Source organism: Neodiprion fabricii, chromosome 1, assembly GCF_021155785.1.
Source record: "Neodiprion fabricii isolate iyNeoFabr1 chromosome 1, iyNeoFabr1.1, whole genome shotgun sequence".
Lineage (NCBI taxonomy): Eukaryota > Metazoa > Arthropoda > Insecta > Hymenoptera > Diprionidae > Neodiprion > Neodiprion fabricii.
The window spans coordinates 5,459,795-5,479,067 of record NC_060239.1 but is presented as its reverse complement, the minus strand read 5'-3'; the positions used below and the strand labels follow the sequence as shown (position 1 = coordinate 5,479,067).

Below are 19,273 nucleotides of genomic sequence, written 5' to 3'. Positions count from 1 at the left end.
TTGATAGGATGTTAATTGCTTTGATTTTTAATTTTTTATTTTTACGGTGCGTAAATTGTATATTATTTTAACAATATTACAAAGATTACATTCTGGTCCGATACAGTATAGCTATAACCGTGATAACTAAGCGTGACGACGAATGTGTATAATAATTAAACTAACTAAATCTCAATTATATAATTCTAGAAAAATCCTTACACGATTCTATTAAGTAGCTGAATACGACAGCTGCAGCACAGAATGTCACAAGGTAACCAATGTCGCGATAGAAAGTAAAAGAAATATAGAACAGAGAATGAATTTGAAAAGTGGTACGTGCCATTTGTTGAACAGTTACTACAAGTGACTTGAAAACTTTCGTATTTCGAGCTAAACTGTTTACAATACACAGTGCTTACGCACGCTACGTACATAGATTTTTTTTCTTCATATAAATAATGTATATCAGATTCAACAAATGAACCACAATCACAGAATACCTACAAGCGCTGTCTAAACGATGTTAAAAGCTTGTCAGAGTTTTTCCGAAATAGTTTACAAAATATAACAATTTTCCCCAACAATACTATATATATATTGAAATTCTTAAACTATAATTATTGATTTATTATTCAATACAAGTTTCGCATCGTATGATAATTCGTTTGTATCTCATTAATATCTATACATTTATATGTATAGATTTTAACATACGGTAAACGATGTTAATCGTACACACTGACGTATCTGGTTACAGATTAACCATCCGAAACTTGTGATGTGAAATGCATGAAATGACATACTGTGTGACAAATTTCACCTGCATCTACATATCGCGTACACACACCCACACATAAACATTCTAACGCCTCAATCCGTAACATTTTTTTCTTCGCGTATTGGAATAGTTGTATTTCGATACTTGACATACACGCGTTAATCATTGACAGGTATTTACTTTAAGTCGACGATGGGCGGTACCAATTCAAATCGAACTCGATTTCCGTGAAATTTTACCAAATCGTCTCTTGCGGCGACGGAGAACTCGGTTTTAATAATATTTCCCGAAGATTATTCCCGCACCATCCGCTCTCGAGTTAATGGAACAAAGTTTGCTTAGTATATCCTTAGAATTCTCCAAGTCCCGCAGATTCTAATCTTTTCGCTAGTAAATACACGCCTGGCAATCACTGTCGATGCCGATGTAAACAAGCCAGCCTCTCAGAATTCAGCCCTCGTTACGCATCATTGGCCACGATCCACCGACTCTCCTTATCGCCAATTGCGATTCCTAATCCTGCATGCGAGTCCTACACTACTCTACTCGACTGTGACTGACTTTGCCAAATTTCTCGGACAGTCGACGTTGCAGCCACGCAACACCGCGATGTGGAATGACAAAAGTTGCATCGGAATGACGGTAAGGATGCCTTGCAGGCAGTCTACGGTCTTCGGCACCTCCAATACTCTATCGGCAAGAGCAATCGTCTCCTTGTCTCCCTCCTCGCATATCACTATAGGTCTTCCTTCTCGGGCTGTTACTTGCTGGAGAGCGTTCATGCATTTCTGCAAAAATTTATAATTATTATACAGTTCATCGTGCGAGTATGGACGTCGAAAGCAACGAGCCGAGAAGCGGGAAGAGAGCTTCCTCGGACAAAACACCGGCGTTCGAAAAATTGTGTAAACGCTTACCACGTAAACGGGATCCCTCATGACGATCATGATGACGGGCATTGAATCGTCGACGAGAGCCAGAGGACCGTGCTTCAGTTCACCGGCCATTATTCCCTCGCTGTGCATGTAAGTTAGTTCCTTGACTTTCTGTGAAACAGAGAGAAAAATTTAGTGGTAACCGGTCGTTGTGTCGAACGGTAGCTCACAATCAGTGTCGTCGATATGAACTCACGAGGGCGCCCTCCATGCACGTTGCGAAATTGTACCCTCTACCCATTATCAAAAGGGACTTGTGCTGGAACAGGGATTTCGCCAGTTCCTTGACCTTGTCGTCGAGCTTGAGAACCTCGCGAATGAGATTGTCGAGGTTCTTGAGTCCTTCGATGATCTGGAAAGAGAGAGACAGCGTCGTCAGAGTTACCAAAGCCGCCACGGCGTCCGCCAATCGTATAAAAATTCTCGCTCCGTCACCAACCTCGAGCCGTCTGTTTCCAAGAGAGATTCTGTCCTCGCTCATAACCAGAGCAAACATCACCAGAGATATGAACTGGGATGTGTAAGCCTTCGTACTTGCGACACCGATCTCGGGTCCGGCGTTTATGTGAACACCGCAGTGAGACTCGCGACATATGCTGCTGCCCACCGTGTTCGTCACACCGACGATTAGCGCTCCTCTACCCTTGCAGTAACGAAGTGCCATAAGAGTGTCCGCGGTCTCGCCTGTCGAGCAGAAACGTCACGTCCAGTTCCCGTACGTTCGAGACGAATTAAGGTCGGAACAAGAAAGTTGAACCTCTCCTTACCGGACTGCGATATGAAGAAGCAAACGTCGTCCCTGAAGACCGGTGTATTTCTGTCCAAAAAGTCGGAAGCGAGTTCGACCATCACCGGCAACTCCGTGAGCTCCTCGAGGAGCTGTCTGGTCGCCACTGCCGAATGATAGCTGGTTCCGCACCCGATAAGCATCAGTCTTCTGCACCTTTTTATCTCCGGTATGTAATCCTGAAGGATAGTTTGGTTATTCTCTGCTTTAGGGAGTTTGGGAATGGTTGGTGAAGCGCCGTTGTCGCGTTACTCACGCCACGTGCGACCCACCTTGATACCGCCAAGAGTCACGGAATCGTCCCGGAAATTAAGACGTCCCCTCATCGTGTTGACCACCGACTCGGGCTGTTCGAAAATTTCCTTCTGCATGAAGTACGAGTAGTTACCCTTCATTATTTGCTGAATTTCCATTTTCAAAGTGCATATCTCACGAGCGTGAGGGTCGTCCATCAGACGACGGAGACGATGGATGCAGAGCGCTCCGTCTTTAACCGCGGCGACATCGTCGTCCTGCGAATACACATCGAATCGGTTATCCAAGGAACGTCTTGTGCGGTCGTTCCAACCGCAAGCGGACAAAAGGAGAGAGAAATTAATTACCTCGAGGAAAATTACTCTGTTGGTGTGTTCGATCACGGCGCTCGCGTCAGAGGCAAAAAAGTATTCGACCTCCTTGTCTTCGAGGGGTTGAAACTCGGACGTGCTGTCGCTGCGTGGAATAATTGGCAAATCCGAGCCTCTTCCGTGGGGGCGATGATCTGTTTCACCATTTTTCGTTAGTCCGAATCACTTAATGATGGGAAAAAGAATTTTCCTGCACTTTACAATTTCATTCGGTTTAAATTGCAACCGTCATCAAATGAAACGAATTTTCTTTTACATTCCATTAGTATTTACAAATGAAACCTTGGAAAACTTTCACTTCAAGAACCGAACCCCTTCAAAAAATCTCGTTGAACGTATTGCAATTGTGATGCCTGTGAACATTCTTATGTGCAGGAATATTCTTTCGCCAAGTTTTGGTGAGAAAACTTAGTCCCAAGGAGGCTATTACACATATATATGTATAATGAGCTATATATATATATATGTGTGTGACAAAATGACACAACACGATTTTACGTAATGTGTACAATAGATTTTTGTAACACTACAGTGGCAGGTAACGAAATTTTTTGTTAACTTCCTTGGTATAATTTATTGAACTTTTGCGTTGTGTCATTCCAATATGCACCATCATGCTCTTTGACGCGTCTACCCCATGCCAGAAAGTAAGCGATTATTTGAATTTAACCATCTGCTTAAAGACCGCTTAGAATAGCCCAAAAAATGTAAAGGTAGGTGTATCAACTGGCAGATAAAAAAAAATGCAACGTACATAGTAAAAAAAAAAAAAAAAAAAAAAAATCATATACATCATCGAACTTAGGTAATTTATTAATAATTAAACCAAGTGATCTCGATGTGTATAAAAGTATCGGATGTCAATAATTTACGAATACGATAATGTTGTCACAATCATCTCATACTGCGATTTTTTTTTTTTTTTTGACATTTATAAGTTACTGAATATTGATTATTTAGTCTTAAATTCAATTTATAATATAGGTATACTAATGTATACAATGTAAGTGTTTCGTACGTAGCGAAGGGATTGGACAAGTAATTCGGGAGCAAAATGAGATTATTTTGGAAAGAATTATGCGATATAAGCTCACTATAAGACGCAGCTGCTGCGGATGAAGTGTGATAGCAAGCGTTAAACGATTTTTATATGAAAAAAAAAGTTTGAAGCACGATTTGTTTACGTTTGTAAAAACAATTTTTAAAAAAAAAAAAAAAAACATCAAATGAAATAAATACATAAAACAAGAAGACGACAGAAAAAGAAGCACGTAAAAGGAACAATAGCAAAGGAGTAGCATAAAACTGAGTATAAAGTAATACCTTGGGGAGCTGTGTCACCTTCTGCAAATCAGGGAGAAAGGGGAAAAATAAAAAAAAAACATTAGTCAGCAAACCATGCTAAAAGATATAAACATAACATAATACGGTACAAAACAGGAATATAGTTTAAAAAAAAAAAAAGAAAACACATGCAAAAATTCTATTTTCGAAACTATAACTGAGATTCGGAAAAGGACGAAGAATTTGGTTTTACCACATGTAGACCGTAATGATAAATCATCAATTGTCTTATGTTCGATGAATTTGAGAAAGACTGAATGAGCTATTTTTAAATAATACCTCATACATATTTTTCAATCACCTCATCCTTCTCTGAATATTTTCAATCCGACATATACGTATAGAAAAAGATTCAGTGCTGAATGAGCAAATGAGAATGACACTGTATTAAATATGCAGTGACTTTAAAAACATTCCGTGAACGGTAATCACTTCATCAAATGTTCGTTCAGCACTGAGTGCAGCTCAATTACTTTCTACGCGTTTAAAATTGAGAAATTTTCAACACACAGACGAAGCAAAATAATTCAACAGAAATTCATTAGAAAAAAAAAAGATATACATATATATATATACTATATATATATGACAACAAAAACAAATCGACAAATCTCTAAGTGAACAAAATCATTTTACTACGGGACGAATTTATGGAGACGAATACAATTATGCTTCTTCCAGTATCTCTTTTTCGTCGGTATTTTTTTTTCAATAATCGGACGTGAAGTTTCAACGAGCATATCATCAGCAATTTGGTCCGTTACATCTATACTCCGTTCCTATCAGTTTTTCGATATTGACTATTCGTCTCGATTATACACTTGCAGTTACTCGCGTGATTTTTTGCACAAACAAACAAACAAACAAGTTAATAGAAAAAAAGAATGGTTACACCGTGTTAAATATCAGGTGACGTAAAAACAAAGATGTGAGTATAATTATACATAGAACAATAATAGATTATTATTATTATTATTATTGTTGTTGTTGTTATTATTATATTTTCGTGCAGTTTCACTCGCCGTTGGACAACATGTTCGGAATTGCGAAAGATAAACGTTGATTTTTCACGATGACCATATTGAAAGGTCGGAAATGAAGAATATCCGAAAACCGAGTAAATAACCAAGTAGACAGGCAAACAAGTCTCGATAAGTAAAAATTTGTAGCGAAGCGTATAATTGAGAGATAGGTGATAAAAAATTAGGATAAGAAATTATAAATGACGCAATCTTTTTACGTCATTCAACAATTTGCAACTTTATAAGATTAAAGTACTCAAATAGTGTGTATACCTTTGGCTTTGAGTGGGAAGTCATCTGTTCAGGCAGAAAGTTGGGGTGCAAATCGGGGACGATTCATGCAAAATAAACATTCTCATGTAGTATCCATATCAAAATTAGATAATTCTTTCAAATCTACGTATAAACCACTGGCAATTAATATAATACTAATAATTGGAATCAACTCACTAAACACATAAACTAAACGTAATAAATCATATAAATACAATTGGCAACCTGCAGTTGAACGCAAATTTGTGAATATGTTATTTATTTATGCCGGTATCGGAGAGGACTCTGTATATATTCGATAAAAAATTTCACCTGTATTCCAAAATTTTGATGCGCTAAATTTTGCAACATTTGCATTTTAGTTGAGTAATATTAGGTTCGCGAATAAAAAAAAAAAAATACCCATGTACAATTATTGAGTGAAATATTAATACTAATTTCATTTTACAATTAATTCCGGCTTTCTGCGGTGTTTCGAAGTAAATATAAAACATCTACGCGAATGATTTCTGTTTACAATGAATGCAGAAGTTGTATGCGTACGATGATTCGTTAAAAATAAATTATCGTCTAATCATATGACATGGATACTCGGTGGCGCGTGCATCGTAAGATACCCGTGACGCAAATAGTGCAAAATATTAGTTTAGGCAGACGTGCGATGGGCAACTGTACAATTTGTTAGTATCGCGCGATTCGTTAGTTCTCTTTTTATTGTTGCGAATTTACTTTAGTTCATGCGATCAATCTAGCGTTAATACGTGCAATACAAATCGTGCAAGGGTTGCGTTGAGTTAATACGATATGCGATAAGTTAGAAAAAGAACGCAATTATACGGCTATGTTAAATATGCAATTGTGGACGTGTATGTAACGTTATACATTTGGAACAGGGGAAAAGGAGATAATATTCGGGATATCAACCGATTAATCTACTGCTTATTTCAACTATTAATTTACAACTCTGACCGTGTATACATGTAAGCCTGTACGTATTTACAGCTTTGACGTATGTGCCAATATAGTTCGTATAGAAGTATACCAAATAATTAATATTCTGTTAATTACAATGTCATTATTATTCCATCACCAGGTGTTTTTTTCTTTTTCTTTTCTTATTTTTTTTCTTTTCTCTTCTTCATTTTTCGATTTTCATTTCTCTATGACCTCGCTCTTTCACAGCTCTTTGCTCTACCATCCGTCCGTAATCGTCGCCTGAGTATTCCGCCGTTCTTAAACATACTCAGGGAATAAAATTAAATATGCATACAGACATTTAGACGCCGTTTCTTTTATCTCTATCAGTTTTCTCCACTGATTCGACAGCTGGATACTTGAATTTAACACCGTTAATCTCCTCCTGATTCCACCCGTCAAATCAATCTATCGCTGTTCGCAAGTACATACTCGATTTTTTTATCAAGTGACACCTAACGCTGAAACCAAGTATCGTCAAACACTTGAAGTTTTTTCTTTCCTTCTTTCTTTACTTCAATTTTTCCGTCCTACTCTAACCCACACGCCAGACCGCCAGATACTCACCCTTGCCATAAAGAATCGGTACGTGGTCGGTGGCGAGTCTAGTTTTGGTCTTGATACCAACTAGCAGAGGCGATCCTCGCCTAGTAGCGACACACTCACCGGGGAAATGTTTGCTCTTGAAGCAAAGAGCGAAAGCTCCCTCCTGATTCAACATACAATGGCAGAGAATTACAAGCCGTCTTATCGACAACGTCTCGAAACTTGGAACTTCTAAAACGCACCAATTGCTGAATCACTTGCTCGACCAATTCGCGGAACGAGTAGTTCGGATGCTGGGTCCACAGGTGATGAACAAGCTTCGCGATTACTTCAGTGTCCGTCTCGCTCTCGAAGCAGTAACCTCTGTGCTGAAGCAGGGTCTTCACTTCCTTGTAGTTCGTCACGATACCTGCGGTGTATGGAATTGGTATCAGTTTACGGATGCGGTCGATGTTTGTACGGACAGATTGCCACTTGCAGTTGAATTTTTATAACTCGCGAGTATCGAGAATCTTACCGTTGTGGACAACTACGAACGAGTGCTCGATGTCGGAACGCTGCGGGTGAGAATTCACTTCCGATGGAACTCCGTGAGTCGCCCAACGTGTGTGAGCTATTCCGACGTGGCTTAGCGTCGTTTCATCGAAGTCGAGCTTTTCGTCTGAGGGGGGAATAAAACGAAGAAAGTTATTAAAAGGGTTCCGTGTTCAATCGTTGGTCGGTATTAATTGCGACCAAGGCCTGCGGCATACTTTTCAAGATCTCGTCCTCCAACGCTTGAACCTTTCCTTGCTTCTTGATGACGGCGATGTCCTTTCCATCGCAAGAATCGAGTGCGACGCCTGCGGAATGAAAGGATCGTAATAAAGATTTATGGTAAAGATTAACAAACATATCTACATGCTAAATCCCGTGTAAAGGAATGCAAGAAATACATTCAAAGTTTCGACCTTAAAACTTGTCGCTCGAATGAGAAAGGCTGCACCGATTTCGCGATTGAGAAAAAAAGAGAAAAAAAAAACTAATTCGAACGTCGCGAAGGCTGCGGCAGGTTTTGGTTTTTCTTTACCCTCTTTCTTTTTTCTTATTAAACAAAGAAATGTCCTCGCGATATAGTATAGAGGTATAAACATTTTTTTCACGTCCATATATTCTCTATAGTGTATTTACATATTATGTTTCGTCTAGCTGAGAGTCTCGGTCAAAACCACAAATTATTAGTAATTCAAATATTTGGGTGATTTACCGGCTGAATCGTATCCACGGTATTCGAGTCTCTTCAGTCCGCCAACAAGCAGCTCAAGAATTTCTTTCCTGCTCTTCGGCGTGAGATAGTTGAGGTATGCAAATATTCCTGCGGACAAGTATAATAATATAATAATATACAGAATTGAAACAACGCTAGGTCGAAATTTGGACAGTCCCCTTGATCATGCTGCCAAATTTGATCCCCAGTCTCATGAATTATAATTTATTATTCAGGCTCGCAACCAAGGCTCTGCCTTTTGTCCCTCGTGTTCAATTTTTCAATGCTCCAAAGAGAGAAACCATATTTGTCTATGAAAAATAAAAGTTAATAAGATAATACAGATTATACAGTCTGTCATAATATTTGTTCGACTTTTAACCGAGCTTTTAACATTACACACGCCGGAGTTCTTTCTGTATACTCGACGAAATGTGAAACGGTAATCTCGTCAGGTTGCCAGTCATCTTAGAATGCCCGTGTCCTTGATAATTACTCTCAAACGGCGGCCTTTCGATTTCGGTAGAACTTTACATCTACACGTACCGAGGCGGCTACGGTGCCACATTCCCTTTCATCCATAGACGTTCCATTAGATACGAGCATAACGAACTAATGCCGAGAGAACGACAAGGTCGGAGAGAATGGTTCGCTAAGTGGTGGAACTCGATGTATTTAAACTATGGAATAACAAGAGTGAAAATAACCTCCGGGCGCTCTTCGAACAGTGAAACTAGATTCTCGGGTATCGAATTCTATCGAATGCACGACGAACCTACGAAAGAAACACGAGTGAGAGCTGATATGACACGATGCAATCGAGCTTTCTATGCTTCCTGATCGTAGCGATAGCTGCGGTAGAAAATATTCGTATACAGAATCGATTTTCCGGGCTGACGATAAGAATACGAGGAGTTGACGATCGCTCATTTTCGTTGCGACAATCAAGAAATTTGGAAAGAACAAGCTTCGACGGTTGTATTTAGGAGCTTTGAAGCCCGCCAAGAGTGGCACGTTGGTAATCCAAGATAATCCTGTGCCCAATCCGCCGGACACTCGTTCCGCTATCGCCTCATCAATTATACCCATACAATCTACATACATGTGCAGGCAGCAGTTAAAGATGACGAGTGAAAAAAAAGGAAAGCAAGAGAAAAAAAATGGTTGCCATCGGATTTTCGCTATCGACGGCTGGCCTTCGGCGCGTTGCTAATAATTCCGTTGAAAAAGTATTTTAAACAGTAAATACCGATCGTTTATCACGCGTATCGACTGCCCAAGTGTCAAGTGCGAGCAACGGTATGAACTCACAGTGAACGTCGTATCAATTGTCCTTGTACTTCCAGCGATTCCGGTTCCCGGTTTTCACCCGCCACGCAGAGCTGGAATATCCATGGACAGTGAACAGTGCCACGTTTGTTGTGAGCTGGGCTCATCCGCCCGAATAACAGCCCCAAGCCTTTCTTTCTTCGACGTCACTGTTCGCTGTCCATGATCCTCTTAAAATTCCACGTAAGGCTTGTTTTTCATCGTGAACAAGCCGCTCGCAGGTGAAGGTATAAATTTATGGATAACGCGACTCTCTCTCTTTCTCTTTCTCTTTCTCTTTCTCCTTCTCCTTCTCTCTCCGTTACTGCAAAGGTGAGCCGGTCGTCGGATCATCAGCCTGAACCCGGGTAACTTTGAACCAAAGAATTTCCGTTGCGAACTGGCGAAAGGACGACGAGTATTGAGATTCAAGACTGTCGATGGCAGACAACGCTGCAGCCAGCTCTTCTTCGATTCGGACTGTCAATGAGTTTAGCACTGTCGCTTTGCATTTCGCAACGGGATAATCGTCCCTATTCATAGTAGTGGAATAGCAACCAGGCCTCTGATATCTTCTGACCTTTTTTTCCCGGAATCTTTATCTCAATGTATTCGTTGGTGCAGGATCCGCGAATTGATAAACAATATGTCGAGTCACTTAGCCATTCTGAATTGTTATCAACAATTTTCGCAGGAGTAGGCGACTCCTGGCGATGAATCGAAGACTTTGAAGCAGCGGTATGAAATACACTGTTCAAAATTGGTATGTACCAATGTCACTAATTATTGCCCTCATCGAGCGTTTTCCACTGTTTCATGTACCTACGTACCGTGTACGATATCTATCGACAATAAATGCGATATCGATCTTGTATCGCGTTTTGATGATCGCGGCACGAGGATGGGACATAATAAATCGATTAGTGTTTAATGGCGCATATTGCACAGCGGCATGAATACATGAATGCTGTTTACTCTTATCGACTAAGCCAGGTAGGCTAATATCGTTGTACCCTACCCAATATAATAATAGTCCGAAGATCAGGTATTCCGATTGAATTTTGCTTTTTTCAAAAAGCGATAAGCTGCGAGACTTTTAACCATCAAACATTCGCGGTGCGGTTCTATTTCGCTGTGACATTATATTACACCGAAAGTCTTACGACAGCTATATCCCAGAAAATGTTCCGTCTCCTATCCGCGATGGAAATTTATTCAGGCTCGAAAAATCACCAACGTAAATTTCGTCACCGAGGGAGACGAACTTTAATAACGATATTTGAAACTTGTAGGTTAATAAGTGAAAGGGAAACTTGCCGCTGCACTTACCGCCGGTATAGGACTCCCGTTATATCACGTTGCATAAAAAATATACCGCTATTATAGCCACAAGGTATATAGGCGCAAAACCGCGCGGATATGCTAAAATCTCGCTAATACGTAATAATTGCGGCATGAGACGCGGGTGTAAATTTGCTCGATGCACGCAGACACGCTCGGAGCACGTATTGCCCAAACTTTCGCTCACAGCCACACACGACCGATAAATTTATTATTACATGTGAATAAAAGAGAAAAAAGTAACCGAACCCGAGTTTGCGGGCAGAATAGTATATTTAATTTATACCTTAAACATAGTTACAAATATTTAAATATTTTCTTCGTCAAGGACTCGCAGTAAAAAATCCGTCGAACCTTGTCATCTTTGCTCTGTTGATGAATAATTCAATTTTTCTTTGTGCGACAGAAGAAAAAAAACATAAATAAATAAGTAAAAAAAGTCTACAAATATCATATTGATCTCTTTGTGAATAGTTCAAAGGGTGAATAGTTATAGACTCGGTAATTCGTTTCTCGGCTTACCTCTGGCGAGATTTTATCATCGGATCTCGTTTTCACTGTCAATTCGATGACTGTCCTGATTTTAGTCCAATGATTAAATAACATTTGAGATAGCAAATTATCGAGAGATTGATCTTAAGACTTACCATACCCGTATGTTTTACTAGCAATCCTGACGATATGTGTATATCAGGTATTCGCGACAAAGAGAGATGCTTCTCTCGATAAAATCATGTGGCCAGATAAATCTTATCCAAAATTAGGTACGACGTAATGGATCTATAAGACGTTTAACAATGTCCCGCATTGTCAGATGCGAGTCAGTCTCTACGACTGGAGATCCACGAGATACGATAAAACATATCATGCCCATCCACTTGAAACGCGTGTATCAAATATTTTCATAAGTAGATTTTTCGGGGTTCTCTTTTTTCCCCCGCACCACTCATATTAGTTTTTTTATTATTATTGCTCTCATTATTGCTCTCATTATTGTTGCTGTTTTATTTTTTCCGACATTGACACACGTTCCGATTTCGTGTTTTGTTCTTCGTCACGATGAATACGATGATTAGGATATCAATGGCAATTCATGACAAAACGAACATTGACGAAAAAATTTTAATGTATGTGGTATACACGAGCAAAGGGGAAAATATCTTTACAAATACAGATTATCTAGTGACATTTTTTTCTTTTTTTTCTTTGCAATTTTGCTGGTCTGTTAAAAAATTGACGCGCTAACTTTGTTCGGTAATGCAGGCACGTAAAATATGATACACCGATAGAAATATCTTCACGTCTCTTAAAATGTTTACAGACTCCGGTAGAGATGTGATTGAGGAAACTTTCTAAATTATCAATATACATATATATATATATATATATATATATATTACATATGTATATATATTCATGCACGCCTTAATAATGTTAGCCAGTGAAACTTCAGTGCCCCCGATTATACAACATTATACACACGTCTATAAAATGTCTTGCATGTAATATTGGAATTATTTAATTGAGAAAAAAAAAAGAAAACCAGCGTAACGATATAACTATTGTTGGTAATGTTTTTATTTTGCTGAGACAAAATTTGCTAACCTTTCTGCAATGATCAACAGTGTATCGGCTGGGCGATATTACGTTACAAACGGAACGTGACGCCGTGTTTTCGTTTCCTATCCATCGCTGTGATCCACATTCTTTGCTTTGCCTCGCAACTCGCATATTTATACCCTCGTCATAAAATATGAGTTGATAAAACACCGTAATTCACGCTCATATTTTATTTTTTTCAGGGAAACTCGCACGCGTTATTACTCACTGCACAACGAGACGGCGGAAAACGTGATGAAATAAAATCGCATTCGTTACACAGCTGTGGCTTAATTAGGCGATTACATGCTGCCGGTGCTTGCAGTGTAGGAGGAAGATAATTTTCAATTTCGAGGCCCTTCATCCCGGTTCTACAAACTGTCGCAGAACACGTGAGTAAAATGACAGAAGAATCTGTCATAATTATGTTGCAGTCGTTAAGATTTTTATCAATTTCGACTTTTTATATATATATGTCCATGATTATCGTTTATTGTAAGTCATTTTTGTCCATCAAACGATATTGTGTCGTGTCTCGGCAGGTACTGCAATCAATTATTCGCTGTTATTGCACTGCAGCTTTGTGATAATCGGAATTATTCTTAATGCAAAATACGTGTATACAGATAAAGGGTCGTTGATTGTAAAGATAATAATAATGTGCGTCGATCGGAATAATCCTATACTTTTCTTCTTTTTTTAATCTTTTGTTACAATTATCGATCAACACGCGCAGCGTATCGCATCTTATATACAGCAAAATTTCCATCTCGACTGAAACGATCGTAAAACCATTTTACTTTCGGTTCAAATTGCGCCTCGTTTAATTAAAATAATTCATACTCCACTTCAAGCAGTCAGATATTGATTGATCTGATTAGAACGTTGATAAAATAAAAAAAAAAACAACTTATTCTCTTTCGGTCTATGACCGAATAAATTTGAATCGAATCACCGCATAAGGCGTGCAAATTTGCGATTATTGAAACGAATGCGTCACCCACTTTTGACTCTTTCGAAATTCTGCTTGTCAGAATTCAGTCACCGACGTGTCTTGACTAATTTCAGCTCCACCGATTATCATTCGATAGGCCATTATTTATTATTGATATTTCGATTAAGTCACGACTACTCTGGCTCTGAAGCGTGAAGGAAAGTTAACGAGAGCTGCGTCGCCCGTGTATGGTTTTCAAAAAAATAGAGGGGTTCTTGATTTTCTAACTTAATTATTAATTCGTCGTTATCGTATAATTTTGTTTGATTTTCTCGAAGCATATTTCGAATTTGGAAATTATTTATTTTTCACTTGTGAGAAATTTTGCGTTTAGGTTTAGCCAATTAACGAGCGAGTTACGCAAAGGATCTGATCTGTGTAGAAAACGAACTAGCAGCTTGTAATGTATTTTCACTTTCGTAGATGCGAGTTGGTTAAATTTCAAAGAGAGAATGATAAACGAGGTATAACGAACCGTGCAAAGTTGGTCATCGAAGTTTCTTCCTGCAATTAGACATTTTTTATTTTTAACGGTTTCAATTCCTGTAAAGAAATTTTTTCACTCGTCTCGGTTCAAGTCGATATTCATGTTATACCTGTACGTATGCGGCGGCAAGTATTACGCCATTTTACTCGTACCCACGTGCGTTTCGAACCAGCGTTCTAAAAATAATTCAACCCAAACTCAGGCATAACGAAGATACGTTGAATTTCACTTTCTTGTATTTCGATATGCACGAATCTAGTTGTAATCGAGTCTCTTATCTCTTTTTCGTTAACGTATAATCGTTATACCGACTAACGTGTCGAACGATAGCCTTGCAGGCATAAAACTTTTGTCGCATATTATTTCTCTTTTTATTGCTCACTCGATCTTGGATATTTCAAACGTTACGATAGTGAGCACGGTTTTTCATCCACCACTTCTTTCCACTAGTTGATTTTTCACATTCCGAGACCGGTTATTACGTTAAATTCGCCGTGCATATTCATGCCTCTCTCGAAATAATTCACACCGGTGATTATCGTCAAGACTAACGTATTATACCCTCCCGAAACGATACTTTATTTAATCATCGCAAAATTCCACGCTTTCAAACGCGGCGTAGGTATTACATGTACAAACGAATCAAACACGAAAGGTTGCCCATGCTTTTCGCCATTTCGACACTTGCTTCACCTGTTTTTACATGCTTGACCAGTTGATTAGGATAATTAGATTTATACACACTGTTCGAAAAAAGGGAAAACAAACTGTGATACTAAAATTCGTTATATTGGAACGATACGGTATAAGAATATTATTTATGGCATTTTAGAAATTTTCCGAAAATATTGCAGAAAAGAGTGACGTTCAAGTGTTAATTGGGGTGCCGGTATAACGTCAAAGAGACCACGCAATATATATGACAATTTATGCTCAATTAGGATATATAAGTCCGACTTGAAAACTAAGGGAATGCTTATCGGGCAGAATTCATTCGATAGTAATCTAGCATTGAAAGTACGACAAGTACTCAATGCCAGACATTATCTATATATACACACGACGAATCACGAAGTCCAGATTGATTCCAAAAGCCTGAACTGCTTTATATGGTTATCAAACCGCCCAACAATCTCTATTATAATTTTACCCCTCCTTGTTGTGTTTGGTGCATGAATTTTTTTCCCCACGGGATACCAGATAAAGATAACCTTGACATTTTTCTTCGTAAACTTTGTTTAATGTCAAAGGAACTGTATAAATTATACGTAAAATGTCATTTAAATCCACGTGGCTCCTATTTCAAGCAATTTTTTTCGATGCATCGTGTAATAAATCGAATAAGTGTCATTTCTATACGTATATATATATTTGCCAAAGTAGCTGCACGGGGTTCAAGTAAGTAGCTGGTATACCGGTTTTCAACCGGTTTTAGAGTGTAATGCCAACAATTTTACATACGGGCGCATGTAAATGCTTGCACGCAGTCACACGTATAAATGGTGTACGTGATGGTCGTGCTTCGGGGTGGACGTCACACCCCATCGCAATACTTTTTCATCCTCGATCGCGTCCGATCTCCGGTCTCTTGGCACATTACACCAGGGCTTTAAATGTCAGCCACTCATTCCTTGGACACGCCAGGCTCTCGCTCTCCTCTCGCCCCTGCCATATGCGTGTATTTTCCACACCTAGATCCGTCTCCACACATCCATACCTGCCTTGGTTGCTCCGAAACTTTCACTCTCGCGTTATAACGCGCGCTGCTGATAGAAATGCCACATTGGCCATTGCCGAACGATTCGGATTTTGCAATATGTCGGCGACAAAACCGAGAACCCGCTGACGTGCAGATTCGTTATCTCTTTATTTTCCTGCCACGAAGTCTCTCTTCTATTATCCAATATTTGTTATTACGAACTTTCGTCCGCAGTTGTGGATTGCGGAAATTATTATATCGTTCGTTTACTGTTGAATGGTCACGATCGAATCCTCGGAATCGTTACATTAATAATGATAATAATTTATACGCTAAACTCTGATATTATCTCAAGTCGGGGCTGACTGACTGTTAGCGAGCTGCTCAATCGTGTGGCAAACACCAACTTTGGGACTCTAATCAAAGCAAACAAATTTTTCACAACTGATTTCGTACAAGCTGCGTACTTTCCACTCGGCTAAATCTAACGTTGGTGATATTTTTTATTTTTTTTTTAATACACCACACACTGCGCAGTTGAATTTTTACTTTATAAAAAATTCCCTCTTCAAGTGTTACGTAGTTGTACAGATGATCTGCAGGTGAATTTTAAATCTCATGCTGAAATTTCCATCGCGATATAATTATCGGCCAGCTGCCAATTAGTCAATTATTTTCGAAGATTCATGAAACTTTGTTCAACTATTCGATACATCGAATCCGTTCCGAAGAATTCTTTGCATTTAATATCACAATATGTATTATTGTATAAAAATTTCATGCCCATTTATCAGTGTGCAAAGAAATGAAAGGTTCGAAAGTGGCCGGTAGCGCAAATAGCTGCGGTATGATTCACTGTCAGTTTGATCGAATGTACCGTACTTATACAAGTAAGAAAATTCTTAATCTTTATCTATGTCGACTTCATTATAATGTCGTAGTGTAAAGTTTTATCTGCTTTTTTTTCTTTCTATATTTTCCGGCACGGGTATAGCTGAGCGTGCAATTCGCTCTTCGTATATAATTTTCCACTGCGTGTCAAAGTTGAAACTCCGATACGTGCGTTCTATTCCTATCTTTGCAAGACTTGCGGCATAAATATTTAGAGCTTTACATGCACGTATACGAAAATCAAGTATACACGTTACGACGACGAGGAATTGCGTCAGTGAAAAAATCCACCCACTGCAGGCGAAGACGGTTCTATAAATTACGAATGACGGTGATGATTTTATCATGGGATATCAATATAATTATATCGTTGTTACACATTCGACAGCTCTGCGCGGATGCGGATAAATCTGTGTTACTGTTAGTGTGGCCGAAATCATGGCTGTGCTGAGGCAGAGAAATGTGCGCATATGCCTGCAATACCGACCTGTTTCCCTATCTCGTTTCCTTCCGTTCCGTCGAAGTTTAGGAGGATTTCTACTTTGGACGTGGCGATAAAAGTAGCGCAGGAAAAGAATTGATAACGTTGCCATAAAATAAATTCGCTGTATTTTTACTGAATCGTGAAAAACAGCGAACGATAATGCGCACGTTTTCAAATTCTGTAAAAATTCGAACACTATGGCGAGAAAAAAAAAAATCGTAATTGATATTCTATTTTCGCGATTCTATTTAAATAAAGAAATTTGCTTGTACGGTTCGACCAAGTGAGAGAAATTTTTCAGACACTCAATCGGATAACAGAGCGTATAAGATTTTATGCCAATAGATTCTAAATTACATACATACATTACGTACGTGCACATTATGTGAAATAATTATTAAACCAATACATGTTTCTTTTGTTCGTCATCGAGTAATTGCAATTTATACATTTAAAGGCTGATGCATTAAAAAAAGAAAAGTATTTGACACTGATTAAATCCTCCGAAAGTAAATGAGAATATAAAAATGACGACGTTTCGAGTGACGCATTCATAAATTCCAAAGTAAAGAACGGTCCGACGATTAATATCAGTGATAACGTTTACACGTCGTTCTAAAGATAATGAAAATTATCAATAAACGTGATTCTAGTTATTCAAAATTATTAGTCACGTTTTTTTTTTTTTTTTTTTGTTTTTTTTTAGATTATCCCCGTGCTACAACGATTCGTGTTTTAATTAATCACACCAGATGAACGATTATGCGGATCAACGATGATTGTACGTCTGTATATAATAATTCGGTCGAAATAATTTATTCTTGATAAAAATTTGTCGAACATCAATTACGAACAGCTTCATTATGCACGTTACTGTAAAATTCCGGGTGTTTAAATTCCGTAACATTCACCCATACAATTATAAATCTTTTTATCTTTTATTTATTTTTTTCAAAAGTACGATCGACGCATCGTATACGCGTAAATCGAGTTTCGGTAGAAATTTCTATCGCAGAGTGTTGCGTCGAATCGAATAACGTTTCGACGTTGTTTCTTCTCTTGGATTGAAAAAATCAACGATAACGTTTCGCATTCCGTAAATCTTTGTCAGGTTTCCCCAACCGTGGGACAACTATCCTTAAACATCTGTTCGAAAAAGCGTGCGACAAACTTGTAACGCGTGGGATTCGTAGTGCGCGGGTTTTTTTCAACCGACGATACGTCTACAACCCACCGTAACACGTATACGCGCAGTTGTACGGACGTGAAGAAGCGAGGGCGCAGGCACTTGATTGACTCGATTCCGTGGCGTTTCGCGTATTACGTCAATTTCGACTTACCGCACATGCTGTCGATTTGTTGTCACTCGGTCAGGCGCCACGTAGATACAGAGTAACTCGATCAAGCGAGACGGTACTGACTCCTTGCAGCCTTGCAGGCATCTGAGCCGATACGCGGCTCGTTGCACACTTTTTATGGCACGCGTATACGCGAACACGACGCTTCATTGACAGCCCTGCCGCTGGCCGCACCTGCTGTTTTCTATGTATGCGTTGAAACCGTCCAACACGACTTTGCCTTACGCTCAGCCGCCGCCGCACGAAACTGTCGCGTCAATCGCACCGCGGTTCCGTCCGTAAATTCGATTCTACCGACGACCCGTAACTTGTTAGTTATTTTTTTAAAAATTATTTCCCTTCAACTTTTAAACCCCTTCTGCACTTTTTTCCGGACCATTTGTATGGTTTTTTTTTCTTTTTTATTCACGAGCGTCGTACTTTTTTTTTCTATTTCCCTGAATCTCTCAAATTTTTATGCAATTTTTTCACGGCCGTGCGGGTATTTGATGTTATTTTGCAATCGTTGCGACTCACACGGTGCCGTTTGAAGTACCGAGGCGGCCATTACGGATGCTGATAATCGAATCGTGTTTTACTTAATTCGTACGTATATTTT

The 19,273-nt window shown here is 39.0% G+C and overlaps 1 protein-coding gene across 4 annotated transcripts; it reads right to left on the bottom strand.

Moving 5' to 3' along the window:
- Positions 1-19: 19 nt before the first annotated feature.
- On the bottom strand, positions 20-18,840 carry LOC124179466 (glutamine--fructose-6-phosphate aminotransferase [isomerizing] 2-like). Of its 4 annotated transcripts, XM_046563862.1 has the most exons (15): positions 18,658-18,840; positions 8,515-8,622; positions 8,021-8,110; positions 7,786-7,929; positions 7,511-7,677; positions 7,290-7,431; positions 5,748-5,771; positions 4,432-4,452; positions 3,085-3,242; positions 2,755-2,994; positions 2,463-2,661; positions 2,135-2,379; positions 1,892-2,047; positions 1,678-1,806; positions 20-1,548 (listed from the first exon to the last, which is right to left on the bottom strand). In XM_046563862.1, exons 1-15 carry the CDS (start codon positions 18,662-18,664, stop codon positions 1,303-1,305), a joined length of 2,076 nt encoding a protein of 691 aa, XP_046419818.1. In that variant the 5' UTR covers positions 18,665-18,840; the 3' UTR covers positions 20-1,302. The 4 variants fall into 4 exon arrangements, with proteins under 4 accessions (XP_046419818.1, XP_046419826.1, XP_046419835.1 ...); XM_046563870.1 differs by lacking the exon at positions 4,432-4,452; XM_046563879.1 differs by lacking the exon at positions 5,748-5,771.
- Between the last annotated feature and the right edge of the window lie 433 nt (positions 18,841-19,273).

Bases quoted from the DNA above. Each gene is read 5' to 3' on its own strand.
- LOC124179466 (XM_046563862.1), bottom strand. The intron at 7,432-7,510 runs GTGCGTTTTAGA...ATGTTGAATCAG, and splicing joins AGCAAGTGATTCAGCAATTG to GAGGGAGCTTTCGCTCTTTG. The intron at 1,807-1,891 runs GTGAGTTCATAT...TCTGTTTCACAG, and splicing joins CGTGCATGGAGGGCGCCCTC to AAAGTCAAGGAACTAACTTA.